General features: G+C 43.8%; 5 protein-coding genes across 5 annotated transcripts in view; 3 read left to right on the top strand and 2 right to left on the bottom strand.

Annotated features, from left to right (window-relative positions):
• LOC126559075 (coiled-coil domain-containing protein 25) overlaps window positions 1–14,705 on the top strand; it is a 318,194-nt gene that overhangs the window by 211,632 nt on the left and 91,857 nt on the right. The window lies entirely within an intron of this gene.
• LOC126565981 (serine protease snake-like) overlaps window positions 1–14,705 on the top strand; it is a 320,396-nt gene that overhangs the window by 107,776 nt on the left and 197,915 nt on the right. The window lies entirely within an intron of this gene.
• LOC126558687 (inositol oxygenase) overlaps window positions 1–14,705 on the top strand; it is a 74,284-nt gene that overhangs the window by 48,699 nt on the left and 10,880 nt on the right. The window lies entirely within an intron of this gene.
• LOC126566038 (U3 small nucleolar RNA-associated protein 14 homolog A) lies at window positions 4,985–7,426 on the bottom strand. Its single transcript, XM_050223229.1, has one exon. It carries the CDS (start codon window positions 7,424–7,426, stop codon window positions 4,985–4,987), a length of 2,442 nt encoding a protein of 813 aa, XP_050079186.1.
• On the bottom strand, window positions 8,078–13,717 carry LOC126556752 (uncharacterized protein CG7065-like). The gene is made up of 3 exons (XM_050212224.1): window positions 13,658–13,717; window positions 12,943–13,201; window positions 8,078–11,718 (listed from the first exon to the last, which is right to left on the bottom strand). Exons 1-3 carry the CDS (start codon window positions 13,715–13,717, stop codon window positions 8,078–8,080), a joined length of 3,960 nt encoding a protein of 1,319 aa, XP_050068181.1.

Raw genomic sequence — 14,705 nt, forward strand, 5'->3', positions numbered from 1 at the left:
TCACGCATTCTTAGATTTTGTAGCCATCCGGCGATAAGCTGTATTTGATAATATATTAGACCTAAACCAAATTCTACAATTTTTTCAACAGGGCTGTAGACTTTACCCATTTTTAAGTAGATTTGACAATATTTGTCAATCAATAGATATCTCTCTAGAATCTGTTGAATCGATTTTACTCTCTTGATTAAATACTGCTGTGATGAAGTCCATACGAAGCACACAAATTCATTCAAAGACCATCTGCTCAGAATGGTCTGTGCGGGTAAGCCTGCTGTCTAAAAGGACACTTAACTTACGAACAGCATTTTTACGAGGCACTGAGCTATCCGCTATCCGCTAAAAAAAAATAAAAAAAAATTTTGACACAACGAGATAGATGCCCCCTATAGGAACCCCCCATAGGGGAAAACCCGGACCGGTTATGATTTTCCTATGGGGGAAAACCCCCATAGGAAAATCATAATCATCGCTGTAAGATCATCAAAATAATTCACTGACGCAAATTTAGAAACCGGTCTAAAAAAATTAAAGTAAAGGTCCAATACAATCAGTTCATGCACAAATTACCCCGTAAAACAATACTGCAAAAATGCATCATACAAATATGTTTTAAATGAGTAATCTATTAAGTTATGGATATTGAAAAAGCGTTGATACAGGAACAAAACGCCTGATTGTACAAAGTTCTGAAGCAATGACCTACAAGATATAGCCGACAACAGATAACTGGCGAAGAAGGCGAAGATATCTTATGAGAACCAATTGATTGATAAGGATAAGGATACGAAGAGCACGCGCAATCATGATAGATTTTTCAATCGTCACTAAACGACTTGCTCTATGTTTCTTAGCATATCTTCTAAATTATCCGATAGTCTAGTGGATTAATGCCTACTGTGGTCTTTTTATTGTGCTTGAAATGACAAATCGCCAACCCCATGTGAGCTAGTGACGTCATTTGCATAATATCAAATGACTCAATCTAATCCAGGGAATGCTTATCAGCAAGCACATTCCGCCGGCAAGTTTTATTGTGTTGCTCTGATTATTCAGAACTTAATCTTTGATGAAGTGAAGTTTATACTTTTTATTTTACTATTTTCTTAATACACTTAACGAATCGAAGTACCCCTGCAGTATGGAATTATTTGCAGCTACAAAAAAAAGGACACGCTTCAGGAAAATATTTAAACGTACACCGAAACCCCATTCAATTTCGCACTTTGCAGCAACGATCATCAACAACAAAGAAAGCCAAAAACCAAAATCCTCAACCGCGAAAAAGTCCAGCAGCGGACGTAAATACACGTACGTTGTGTGCTTGTGTGACTTTTCCGCTTCCGAACGATTTCATGTCATAATTATTCCAGTGAAAAATGAAAACTTAAAAAAAAAACATAATGCACAACCCTATCGAGGCTGTATCGCACTATTACTATTTGTTCCACTTTCCGCCATCAGCCCATCGCGTGGTCAATTTCCAGCGACGGATGAATGCTTTTTTCATCGGTCCCAGATTAACGGATGAGCCATTGTGTGCTGACGCGGGCACAAAATGATGGATGGGATCGGGCATCAGTTTTGTACATTACTTACTCTTACACATACACACACATCTATATTTCGATAATGATTCGCTTTTGTATGATTTTTCGTTAAGCAACGATACCAAAATCCGACCCACTTATTGCTCTCCGCTTGACGCACGAATTCAATCCGAGATCGAACAGCGCGTCAATTAAAACGCTCCCGGTAGAGTTACGCTTCCGTACTGCGTTTGGGAAGGCACATCATAATTACAGTGTCTAATTTAATTAACTCAACTAACTTTCTGATTTTGGGCAAGCGTTCCGTGTGGCATTCTCATTATTTTCTTCCCTGTGGGAGCATTCTTTTCCAGACCGCTGAACGAGGCGGACCAGTTTGGCGGGCGAAAAAAAAATTTGCATTGTTAAAAAATTCTTTACTTTTATTCTTTAAGTCTCAGCAAAGAAGTATTGGGGTGATTTTGGAATTTATAAATTTGTCCCGACATCTTTGTTCCACAGGCTGTGGATGATAAACTTGCAAAACAACTGGCCTTATCACAAGGCCAGTAGTTTCTGCTCCCGTTGGTAATTTGGTTGAGATTAGGCCTCAATTTTCTACGAAAATATGTCAGAACAGCTTGAAGATCTCTTACGCTTCACGCAGCAGTTCCAAGCAAATGCTATCGAATGAATTTGACTTTAATATTTTATATGACAAAATCTGAGTAGTAGGTAGTAATCATATAAGCCGTTTTCTAACAGCTGCCAGCCCAAAGTTTCTTCTGCAAGTATCCCATATTTCCTGACATTTATTCTCGCCCGATTTTAGGGTTCTTACCAAAACGCTTCGAATGCCTCCCGCAAGGATAACACAGCCGAAAAAAGGCTGTGTTATCCTACAAATTTATTGATTCGTATCCCATGTCCCTGAGGATACAAATCAATAAATTCCAAGTGCTACATAAGCTTTGTTTAGACAGTTTGGACGCCATAATTCAGGAAGAAAAACATGTCTTTATCTTTAAAAAGAATCGCACATTTTACGGGTTTCTAAAAAAAAAATCTTCGACACAAGCGTCCCCGTCAAATTGAACCACTCATTGATACGTCCAACAGTCTGTTTTGGTATAAGCTATGAACCCTCCACATCAAGAAGGCTTTGCGATAAAGATTTCCTGATAGTAGTAGAGAATAAATAACCTGTCAAATAACGTATCAACTTCAACGTAATGAATCAAAAATCTTTTCATGCCTTGTTATGTCGCCGAGAACATCTAAGGATATAATGGGATGTCCTGTTGTCACACTCACACTCACTTTCTCCAAGCACAAGTTGTTTCGCTGAGCAGGTCAAACTTAAACAATAATTTGTTCTTAAAAAGGTTTCTTCTTTGACGATCCTTATACCGAGACTGGTGGGACTCTTGGAAATATTAATTAATACACAATCTCCTTCCATGCTATTCTTATACTTTAGCATCAGAGGGATGGCACAATAAATTTAAACAATACCATTTCAAAAGGCCAAGTGTTGATTTCTTCCACGTGAAGAACCCCTAACGGTCACGCTTTTTAATCCTTCCATTTTGTTTCATTACTTTTACAAAGAACCTTTCCCCCCAAACACGTGCCACGGATTTTCAATCACATTAATGCATTTCCTCTTCCTCCCTTATTAAAACTAATATTTTGATTACGTTATTTTCACTTGCTTCCATGTACTTATCTTTCTCTGCTGCTGCTACTGGATGTGTTTGCTGCACGCTTTTATTTTTTGTACGACAGCGGACTCACAGGATATTACGCCGGTTCCGGATCGACCCACGGCAGAAGAGTTCCCACCGGCAACGGCATTCGGTGGCGATGATGCCGGCATCAATCCGGCTTTTACCAATGAAAATGGTTGAATCCCAGCCAAAACCATGATCCCGCAATCCAGGGGAAACGTTGATGGACTCGGACGACCTCGGAGGTGGCCGTATAGTTTAGGTTACCGTGTATGTGTGTTACGATGGCGATGATGCCAATAAAAAAAAAGAGTTGAAAGTTGGCCGATACAAATATGACATGAAATGAATCCTGCCTTAATCCTTCCATGAGCAAACAGCAAATGATCCGAAGCGAAAAGGTCGACGAGAAGGATTTTCGTGGTTAATAATAAGTGGGAGACAACACAAACACTCCTCCACAAAAAACAAACACTCCTTTGTTTTTACTTTTTGCAAAACAATTTACAAGTAGCTGTAGTGGAGATAATATTTCATTGTGGTTCGTTGAATTTTGTTGGAAGTGATTACTTACTCACTTATCAGGCGCTACAACCACTCCACGATCTTGTACAGCTACAGAAGTTCTTGTCACCACTCTGGCGCCTACCCTTTGCCTTCTTTTGCCTACCCTATGGAAGGGAGTTTTCTGTTGGAAATATTCTACACTAATCTAGAAAGTCCTATTCGCTGCACAATGGTGAGGTAACGGCTCGCTAATCTTTCGTCCTATCATTAGCCGCCTATTAGATCCTGTACAGGATCCTTTTCTGCAGACTTGCCCCTCTTGCTACAAACTTCGTCCGTAGCTACCGACGAACTGACAATACGGCGTAGAGCCGTCATACTAAATTAAATAAATAATACCGACGAACTGGATTTGTTGGAGGCAAATCCACCATCGACCGAATTTTCACTCTTCGGCAGATCCTCCAGAAGTGCCGTGAGCACTAGACCGGGCATCCTGACGGTAACGAAGGACGATAGGATGCGATGGCTGGAGCATGTTATGTGGATGTCGACCTCGTGCCCCGCAAAAAAAAATTAATAAGCTACGCCCAGTTCGGCACGAGGCAATTAGGTGAACCTGTTGGAGATCCGGCACCTACAAAGGAAGCCGCAGCTACGGATCGGATATCCTGGAGAACTATTGTTGACCGAGCTATGTCACGACGACGTGCAACTATAGTGAGCAGGCCAACGAGAGACCTTTGACCAAAGTTAGGTGAAGTTTTGAAATTAGTTGATGTCGCGTCTGTCTATGTTAGCTGCGTATGCGTATGGCTATTATTGCTCAAATAATCGATCCCAAAAGATTACACCTCCGAGTCCCGGTTACTACCAAAAAGACGGGCAATCTCTTCTCCTGCTAACAAAGACTCATAAACATAGTTCAAAACTTTATTAATGTCAATGAAGAGTAACAACACTAGGATACGGAGTACTGTTCGTTGCCTTTCTGACAAGCCCGGGAAGCTTTTCAGGCAATTCCAAAAAAAGAATAACGTAATAAAAACATTTAAAAAAAATACAACAAAACAGCTATTAATCATGTGTGATGTGATGTGATATTACACCAAATCGTCTCTATCAGAATGAAACACATGTCTGAATGAATATGTTATCTTAACAATTAACTCTATCAATTTATTCATTTCCAACTCCATCTTCACCTCATCTCCAGCTTCACAATCCAAAAGCACGCCTCTGATTCTTTTTCACGTACTCATTGTACGTATCAACAGCTTCATTTTGCTGCCGCTTGCCAACCCTCGTTAACCTCGACGGATTTTCCACCAGCAACTCCTTCTTCATCGGTTCGATCACCGCACCCTGCTTCGTTACTATGCGCGGCTGAACCATTGCTCCGTGTGCTGTTTCCGGTATGAACGTCCGGCCAAGCGGTGCCCTCAACGACGCTTCATAATCCTTCACCGTTAGGAATGGGAACGGCACTTCATTAACCAGATGCTTGCCGAGCTTCTCATTTTTCAATCCATCCTCATTGATGATCACCTGATCGCGGTTATCATCGCGCCGTGGTAGCGCTGGTGGTGGTTTAAATAGCTTTCGAGCGTTCGGGCGTTGCGCACGCGGTTGAATACCCGCACCAGCCCAGTGGCCCCATCCCGGTAGGGTTAGTTCGATCTCCTGCGGTATATCCTTCTGACGTTCATCCTGCTTTTCCTTCGCAAAGTCTGCCACTATGTCGTCATCTTCGAAGGCTTCGGCGATCGTGAGCCGGTGTGCATCGTTCGCATCTTCGTCTTCTGACAGTTCGCCCGATATGATCGTATTCGGTAGTGCTGTTAGTAAGTGTTTAGGTTTCATCTGTACCACCTGCTTTAGATTGATTTCTGCCAATGCTTTAGTGGTTGGAGCAGTGGAACTTCCATCTGAAATATGCGTTACTTTCACTGTGTCCATTTTATCCGATGCTCCCTTCTGTATGGTTTCATTCATTTGCACATCTGCTTCCGCTAAGCTAGCCTTTTGCTTGAAGCTCAAGTCCGTCGATTTGTCTTCCCTTTCTTCTGATGTTTGCGAATCTTTCGTAAATTCGTTTTCTCCCCTATCAACCTGCACATCGCACATTGTACGTTCCAGCTTATTGCTCAATACATCCTGAATCAGTTCCTCAGCTTCTTGGAACATTTGCTCCACGCTGGCAACATTATCTTTACGTTTTTTAGCTTTCTTTTTCAAAATCGGTTTTTTGCTCTTTTCCATCTGCTCCTCATCAACGTCCTCTACTTCCCAGCTGCCGGATGCCATTACAATTTTTCTCTTGCTCTTTTTGATGCCTTTTTTCACACCTTTCAGTTTGGATTTTTTAACTGTTTCAGTTCTACCTTCTTCGAGTTGCTGAACTTCATCACCAGAATGATCTTCATCTTCAATGTCCTGATTCAACTCTGGGTGTTTTCCGTCCATTTCTTCATCAGCGCCATTTGCCAATTGCTTTTTGATCTGTTCGATTTGATTACGCTCTTCCCAATATTTGCGATATCCACTGCTAAGCTTCATTTCCTTGTTAGCCAGCTGTTCATGGTCACCGGCACTTTCCGTCCATGGGTTTGCACCGCTTTTCCCGCTCATCGGCAGTTCCATTTCACCATCCGACTCGGAACTGCTGTCCCCTTGGTTCATTCGCTTCGCCGTCAATTCTCGCCCAATAGCAAGCTGTTCAGCCAATTCACGCCTTACCTCCATATCGTACTTCGCACGAATCTGCAAATTTTTCGCCCACGTGCCCGTATTTTTGTGGCGTAGCGAAACACGCTCCTGGAAGCGCTGCTTTTCAATATGGTCGAGCTGTCGGAGCGCTTCCTCGGGATTCTTTTCCTTAAGCTCTTCGAACTTTTTCATCTGCTCTTTCAGCTTGTCCTTCTTAAGCAGCCGATGGTACTTTTTACTCTTAATCTTGTTCATCCGACGACCTTTGGCTATCTCGTACGATTCACGTATCTTCTGCCGGGCCCGTTCTCTTTGCTTTTCACGCATTTCTTCCAGCGTCAGCTCATAGTTCTGTTTATTATCATCCGAACTTTCCCCCTCATTATCACCATCACCTTCTGGCCCTGCGAACTCTTTCTCCAACCCTTCTAACTCTTCCATCAGCTTCGTCTTCACCCGATACTCGGACAGTTTCTTCGGTGGTGCATCGTGAACCGTCGTTGTACCGTAAAGCAACGGATACACCGTCTGCGGGGCAACTTTCGTTGCCGTAACGACCGCTTGCCATCGGTTAAGATCTTTTTGCACACGCTCAAATCCCGCCTTACGCTCAATCCTGTCTGCGACCGGTTTTTCCAGCGGTTGTGCCAGAGGTTGCCGCTTCTTCAGCTTGTCCAGTTGCTTTACCACCGAGGTATGTTTTTTCGATTTGGTGAACAGCTTCACCAGATCACCCAATCGTACCTTGTCATCTTTCGTTTTAGCTAGCCCGAACTCGGACCGTTTCAGCGATGGTTCCGTGCGGGTCACTGCACGGATGAAGTGCGAACCGGTTAGATTGTTGATACCGTCTATCAGCTTCGCGTGTGCTTTCGGATCGATTTCCTGCTCGCTCCCTTCTTCATTTGGAGCGTCGTCGACGGAAAACTTGTCCTCCATTTCCACCGGCATAGTAATGCTTTTCAGTTGGATAAAATATGCAGTTTTTTACACTGAAAAGAACAAAAATACTTTTCACTTCGTCTCAAACTAATCGCATGTTGCTACAAAATCACGTTTGTTCACGTCTGCTGCTGTTGACAGTTCTTATTTTGACATGCGTGCGTTTTGGCATTTGCACAGTGGGCTCGATTTGTAAACAATCGTCATTCAAAAACACCGTTGACGGAAAATTGAAAAGTTCCCACATTATACATTAAATTTTCATTATGCTCTGGTTATTCCATGAGGTTGCAAACTGTAAATAATTAAGTAGTTTACCATCAAATACTGGCCAGGAAATTTCGTTTTTTTCATCAGTATGTACTTTTTCCATTATTTTCTAAATCGGGAAAGCTCTATCACAAACTTTAACATCTTTCTTTCGGAACTATAATGAAATCTAATCTAATCTTGTAATCTTCGGTTAGTTCATGTTTAATTCCATCTGTATATTTTCTGTTGCCTTTAATCTTAGCTTCGCATTTTATTTTACATCAATTATACAAAAACAAAAGACCAAAAATCGTCTGCAAAGTCCCACAAAATGATAGCTTCATTTAAAATGCCACCCAAACAGAAGCATTAGTACCACATGAGTTCCGCGAATCTTCCTTCCTGCCCTTAATAGTAACCATAATTACCATAGCCACCGTACTGTTGCATTTGTTGCTGGCCAGGTGCATTCGCACCAAACATCTGCCCCGGATACATGTACTGGCCACCGCCAAATTGTGGTGGCATCGGTCCCGCCGGTCCTCCCATTTGACCTCCCATGGGCGGTTGTCCCTGTTGGCCACCGACGAAATGCATAGGCATGCCCGGCCGTGGTCCTGCTTGCAGCTGTTGTTGTTGCTGAGCAAAGGACGGATACATCGAGGAAGCGGTCGATGCAGGATTTGTTACATTACCGGGTAGGGAGGAGGAGGCAACGTCACCGCCCAGTGTTCCGATCGTCGTGATCGGGTTGGTGTAGTTGCTGCTGCTACTGTTCGCACCCGCACTTGCCGGCGATGCTTTATGGCTGTTTGAGTCGGACACGGATTTTTGCAGCGATTCCATCAAATTGGCAATCAAATTCTGTGTGTCGGACAGGGAAATGGCGGCCGAACCAACAGCTGTTCCACCGCTGCTTCCTGTCGTCGTTTCATTGTTTGTACGATGAGAATGATTCGAGCTGGTGTCATACGCATCGGCTGGGGTTTTTGAGCCGTGCTGTTGCTGCGGCGGGATGGTTACATTCTTGGACGCTGCCCGCAAAATATCGTCGTACGTGTAATCGTCCTCGTCTTCCGAATCTACGAACATATTGTGGCTACCTTTCTGCTGTGCTGGAATTTTTTGGGTCTGTTGTGCGTTCGTCCGAAGAAGTTGTTGCTGTAATTGTTGTTGAGGATGTTGAACGGGTCTTTGTTGTCCACCATTATTACTGTTGGATAGTGACATCTGTCCCGAAGGTTTTCTACTTCCTGCTCCTCCTGTCTTAGGCCCAGCCGATTGGAACATATCGAATTTGGTGTCATCATCATGTCCAGTGTAGCTATGCTCATCCATATCCGACAGACGACTATGGACATCTCGTCTACCTCCATTATCACCTCCACTACTTCGTCCACCACCATCTCCAATCGGCGGTTCGTTCCATGCGTCAAAATTCACATAACGACGCAATCGCTCGACACGATCTGGTTCTGTACGTTCCAGCTTCCGAAGATACGATATCAGATGCATCTGTTCATCGTTAGAAAGGTCCTTGAAGCTTTGCAGCAACGTTTGCAGATCGGAATCGGTTAAATTTTCCAAACTTCCTGAGGAAGAATTTTCATCTTCCATTTCCGCCATGCTTGAAGAAAGCTTATCGGTACGAGCGGGAACATCATTCTTCTTATCATTCCACCGTGCACCAGCTCCACCACCACCAGCCCCACTAGATCCCATTGTAACTTCCGGACGTACTCGTTCCGGTGCTTTCTTTGCTGTTCCAAGAACAGGAATAACCGCCGCCGGAGTTATTTCTTTCGTCGCTGGCGCTATTGGAACGTCAGCCACAGGCGTTGGAAGCGTTGCCATATACGTTTTTGCATTAATGATTGTGTTTCGCTCTCGGGACATTTGAGCCATCGCAACGTACACGTTAATTAACTCTTCCAGCTCGTCCGTAGTAAAATCGGACTTGCCCTGAGCAACGAGCATTTTTGCCAGCTGCTCAGCAACTGCAACCTTGTCAAGGTTGATTGTACCACTAGCCGCAGATGCACCGGTTGCCGTCGGTGTCGTCACCTCGCTAACCGGCAACGAATCACGCGAAAGTTCCTCTTCCGCCGGTTTTGGCGGCTGTTCACGCTTCGAAGCTTCGTGCAGCAAGCGGGCAATGTTCCGTACGGCTTTCTTGATCGGTACCATCTTCGGTGGGTCGATCGTTTCGGCCATCATGTGTCCCTTCAGCTTTTCCTTTACCGTCTCCAAAAACACACAGTTATCCTCGTTCAGCAGCAGATCGTCGGCAGAATTTGCCTTCACCTTCTCCAGCGCAAGCGCTTTCGCCATCAGATCGATCACTTTCGGTCCAAGACTTCCCAGATACTCCTCGAACGCGGTCAGCAATCGACAAACAGCGATAAAGTTGAGCGGTGTATTATCCGGCTCGTACTCCGTCCGCACGAACACATTCTTATTGGGGCCGTAATATTTTTTGGCCCATTTGTCATAATCGATCCGCTCGGGTGGTGGTCCACGATGCTTGCTAGAATCACCCGACCATTCGCCTCGATAATCCATCGGTGGACCACGGTGCGAACGGCCCCTAACGTACGCATCATACTCATCTTCACTAATCGGACTGCGCGATCGGTGTGAACGCGAAGTGGATCGGTTTCTTGACTCGGGATAATCCGGTCGCCGCCCGGACGATCGCGGCGAACGGTTGCCCTTTTTCAACGGTTGACCACCTTTGTAATCGTCTTCCTCTTCGTCAGAATTCACGTCGATCAGGATCGGTGCATCAACGGTACCTGACTTAGGATCGCTGACTCGTGCACGCTTATTTGCCGGCGGGATACGCAGTGCGTACTGTTCCCGCAGCTCATCAGTTCGTTCTTCACCCTCGACCGGCAAGTTCATTTTCGTACGTATCTCATCCTTCTTGCGGGCCACATCCTCGTCGTGCAGATCCTTCATACGCTTCGTCCAAAATTCGATCCACTCCGGTTTGAAGTTGTGCTTTTGTGGATCCTTCTTTTCCGCCTGAAGCTCTTTGTAACGTCGGTTCCAGAACTTTTTCCACTCTTCCGAGTACAGTGGATGCTTTTCCGGATTCTTTTCGTATTCCTTCAGTTGCTTGGTTAGCTGAGCCACCGCTATATCCACCGTACAGCGATACTTTTCCCATTTGTAGCGTTCGTGTGCGATCGTTGCCGACTGCTGGGACAGTTCCCTCGGTGTCGGTAACATCTGCCGTTCCGGTGGAACTGAATTAGCAGCACGTTGATGTGGTGGTGGTGCTGCACGCTGTCGCTGACCGCCACCATTCAGTGGACTTCGTTGACGTTGTCGGCCACGATCGTCATTATCGCCACTAGACGAAATCGTTAGCATCGAGTTATTGCTGCTAAGACTCGAAATCGAATCTAAACTATCGCGTTCATCCCGTTTACGGTACCGTTTCGATGCTCCTCCCTGTGTCTGTCCACCACCGTTACCGTCCGCTTTCGCCAAATCCTGCAACACCTTGGCGTCGATCACTTCGACAAACTTTGGCCCAGTTCCCTCATCAAAATGGCTACCGAACGAAATCTGTTGACTGTATTTGACACGGTTACGAGTAAAATCGGACGCTTCGTACACGTGCGGCGTTAGGCGACCGTGATGATCTTCGATCGCTTCACAAACCGTTTGAACGACACGGAAAAACACTTGGCCACCATTTTCCTGGCTGGCGTTCCGGTACGGTGCCAATATTTTCCGTACGGTGGGATAGTGCTTTTCGAGAAATTTGAACCGATGGCCCAAACTGATCATGTGCGTGGTAATGCCACTTTCGTTGCTGTCGTTCACATTGCACAGAATGCAACTGTACATGGGATCACTTCCGGTTACCGGATCCGTTAGCTCGATGATGTACTCCAACCCGACCAACGGACCATCGCGGTAACCGTCCAGCACGTTCTGCAATCTGGCCAAAGGTGCCGAGGAGGATGAAGATTCATTGTCCTGTACGCTCGCTGGAGCTGCAGACGACGTGTTGTTATCGGTTGATGTAGGACTCGCTAAAATTATAAAAGACGATATAGACATTCATTAAAAAATTCCTTTTTAGGGGGGTTACACTGAGAAAGATGATAAAAACGAGTAGAAAACGAACAAGACAGAAATTAAAGATCCCGTCTTTCGTCTTTCGTTCCTATCCTATGATCTCCAAAATCTTTCTTGCTATCCTTAGTCGTAATGATAGCTTTTCTCTTATAAAGGTATATTAATTATCTCTCTTTTTGTAGGGCGATTATCGCCTTTAACCAAGTTGCCAACTAATAATAAAAACAGTACGAGAAAACAGGCACTGCGGTGTAGTTGCTTATAACGAAGCAAAAATAGAATTCAAATAAACGAAACGGGTCTGTTACCACCAACCTGTGTCACAGAACAAATACCTTTTTGTGTTTGAGAGAATGCGAAGGCGACACAGGAATTTCTCCGGAGTCGATAGCGATTTCGATTTCGGTGATGAACCCTAAGATAAATCCCCAGTACACTTCGGAGTAATCCGCACTTGACTCCGACTGGAGTGGCGTAAACTAAAATTATTTCGGCACTATCAGCGCCCCTGCTAATAAACTGCGAAAGCACTGCGGCTGAAAAGTCGATCCTTTGGGTAACATCGCTATCACAGAAGTTGATAGGGTACCCAGTATGACGTGGTTATCCTTTTTCTTTCTTTGTTTTTCCATAGCTAAGTACCCAATCCTGCCTGTCGGAAGGAGATCCGGAGGGAAATTGATGCCGGCGCCGCTAAAAAATCTAACACTGGAGTGTCAATCGTTCGTCAGGTCCTAAAGCTGCTTGCTACACGCTTGGTTCGTTCACCGACGCTCCATCCTTGACTTTCATCTATACGAGGTCTTGATGTAATGGCTTGTCTGGCTTACCTTAAGCTCTTCAAAAAACTTTCTCCCCCGCCCTATCCCTCATCCTTTATATTGTTTCCCCGCATCCACTCATTGTCCTTACTTTCTTTCTCTGTCTTTATCTTTTTTCGTGCTCCAGTTTGTACATTATTTTCTCTTCCAAGTTAGCTCTAGTTTCTATGATTAGTTATTGGATAAAAATTAATGCATAAAAATTATGAAAAATATTCAAAAAAATTTCATTTCATCTAACCGATTCACATGAAGGAGGCTTTTTTCTACAGTGTTTTCTGTTTGATCTTCCATCGCAAATCCAAAATGAATTCATTTTTTCGATTTCTAAATTATGGAATATCAAATTCAACTTACGCTTCGTTTTGTTCACAAGCGATGCACGATACTGTTCCGCATCGAACACATTCACGTTCAGCCTGGCCTGATGCTTGCGGCCAGCGATATGTATCTGCAGCATCCGCTCACCGTACAGGCAAACCACACCGCAGATGTGGCAGCTGTATCTGAACAGCAGATCATTGTTGCGAGACGTGCGACTAAACACGAGCGCATCCGTCCCATCGGACAGCTTAACCTTGGTCCCGAGTACATGCTGCTCGATGTCTGTTTCTTGCTATGAAAGGATAAAAGGAAAATCAGAGCCAAAATAGCATTAGAATACATCGAAACAAACGAGTTTTACAAACAGATTTTCTTATCGATGTAGCACTTTGTCTTTGAATAAAAGTACAAAAATTGAAATTTAACAGGGGACATAAGGACACTTTTTTACACACATTTTTTTACACTTTTTTCACCAGTTTAACATTTTAGGCATCAATTATTTGCACACACTTTCATCACTTGTTTGATCACTCCACATAACACAAGCACAAACCACTCTCCGGAGCACCATTACACCATGAGCACCTGGCAAACTGTTGCGATGTATACAGACACCTAGAGGACACTTGTTTCTTGGGCTTTCGGAAGTTGTTCTCAATGTTAAGGATAAGCAACTCTGTTAAGAGCTCTGGAAACCTACACAGAAGGAATTATTTTACATTTTTTAGTCAGTATTAGTACTTACCTTCGATCGAGCAACTGTATCACCTGGACAGAGTGTATCATTTGCACTTTCTGACTCCATTCTCTCGAATGGAGATCACCACCACCAGATCAAGGTGTGACCGCGTAGACGGTTAGTTGAGGCTTAACACTAATTTCGGCAGGCGATGCTATTCGTTTTTCCGGAATGTTTGAGGACCTTCTTCTTCTTCTTTCGGCCTTTCGGGATCAATACACTGTTGTGGGGGTTTTATTTAATTTAACCTTTTTGTAGGTCCTTCTTCCTTTTGATCACTGTTATTTATACACTCTCACTATACCGAACACCGGATAGCACTGATTCTAGATAAATGGATTAGAATAGGTGTACCTTTTACCGTTTGCTAATTCTGTGTCGTTTTAACAATGCTCCCAAACCCTTTTTTTTTTTTTTTTGTTCACAACATCATTTGCTGATTCTCTCGAACGCAAACGTGTGTTCTAAAAAGCTGTTCCGAGAGGTGGTCTTTTGATTCACCGTGACAGTAAAACCGAAAAGAAAAACCTTTTTACTGGTTTCCCTCAACCAGTAACAATGTGTGCGATTGCTGGTGCACAAAAATGGTAATTGATGAGAAGGCCAAACTTAGTTTTCGTTTGGTTAGCTATTAATTCCACGTTACGCACGGTAAAGATTTGAGCGAGCGCGCGGACGCTTTTTCGTGACAAAATCTGAAAGGAACAAGTGAAAAAAATAGGAGTAAACAATTAATAGACTATTGATTCTGATCAATAGTGCCTTCAACGGCTTAGCTCGCTTCTTTTTTCTTGATATACACACAGTCCGAATTTTCGATAAAATGAAAGAGGATCTTTCAAGATTTATTTTTTTAGTTTAGTGTGAGAATTCGATACCGATATGCGTTTTGAGCGGGGAAATTCTATCAGAACTTTACTTACCTTATGTTGCATTCAATTATTGACTTGTTTGTTTCTATTATTGACCTTGCAAGGAAGATCACTAGCACCACTTACAAAACAAGACTAGACTATGTCTGCACTTGCTAACCGGGGTAAATCATTACATTGGT

The sequence above is a fragment of the Anopheles maculipalpis genome, chromosome 2RL, assembly GCF_943734695.1.
Source record: "Anopheles maculipalpis chromosome 2RL, idAnoMacuDA_375_x, whole genome shotgun sequence".
Taxonomy (NCBI): Eukaryota; Metazoa; Arthropoda; class Insecta; order Diptera; family Culicidae; genus Anopheles; species Anopheles maculipalpis.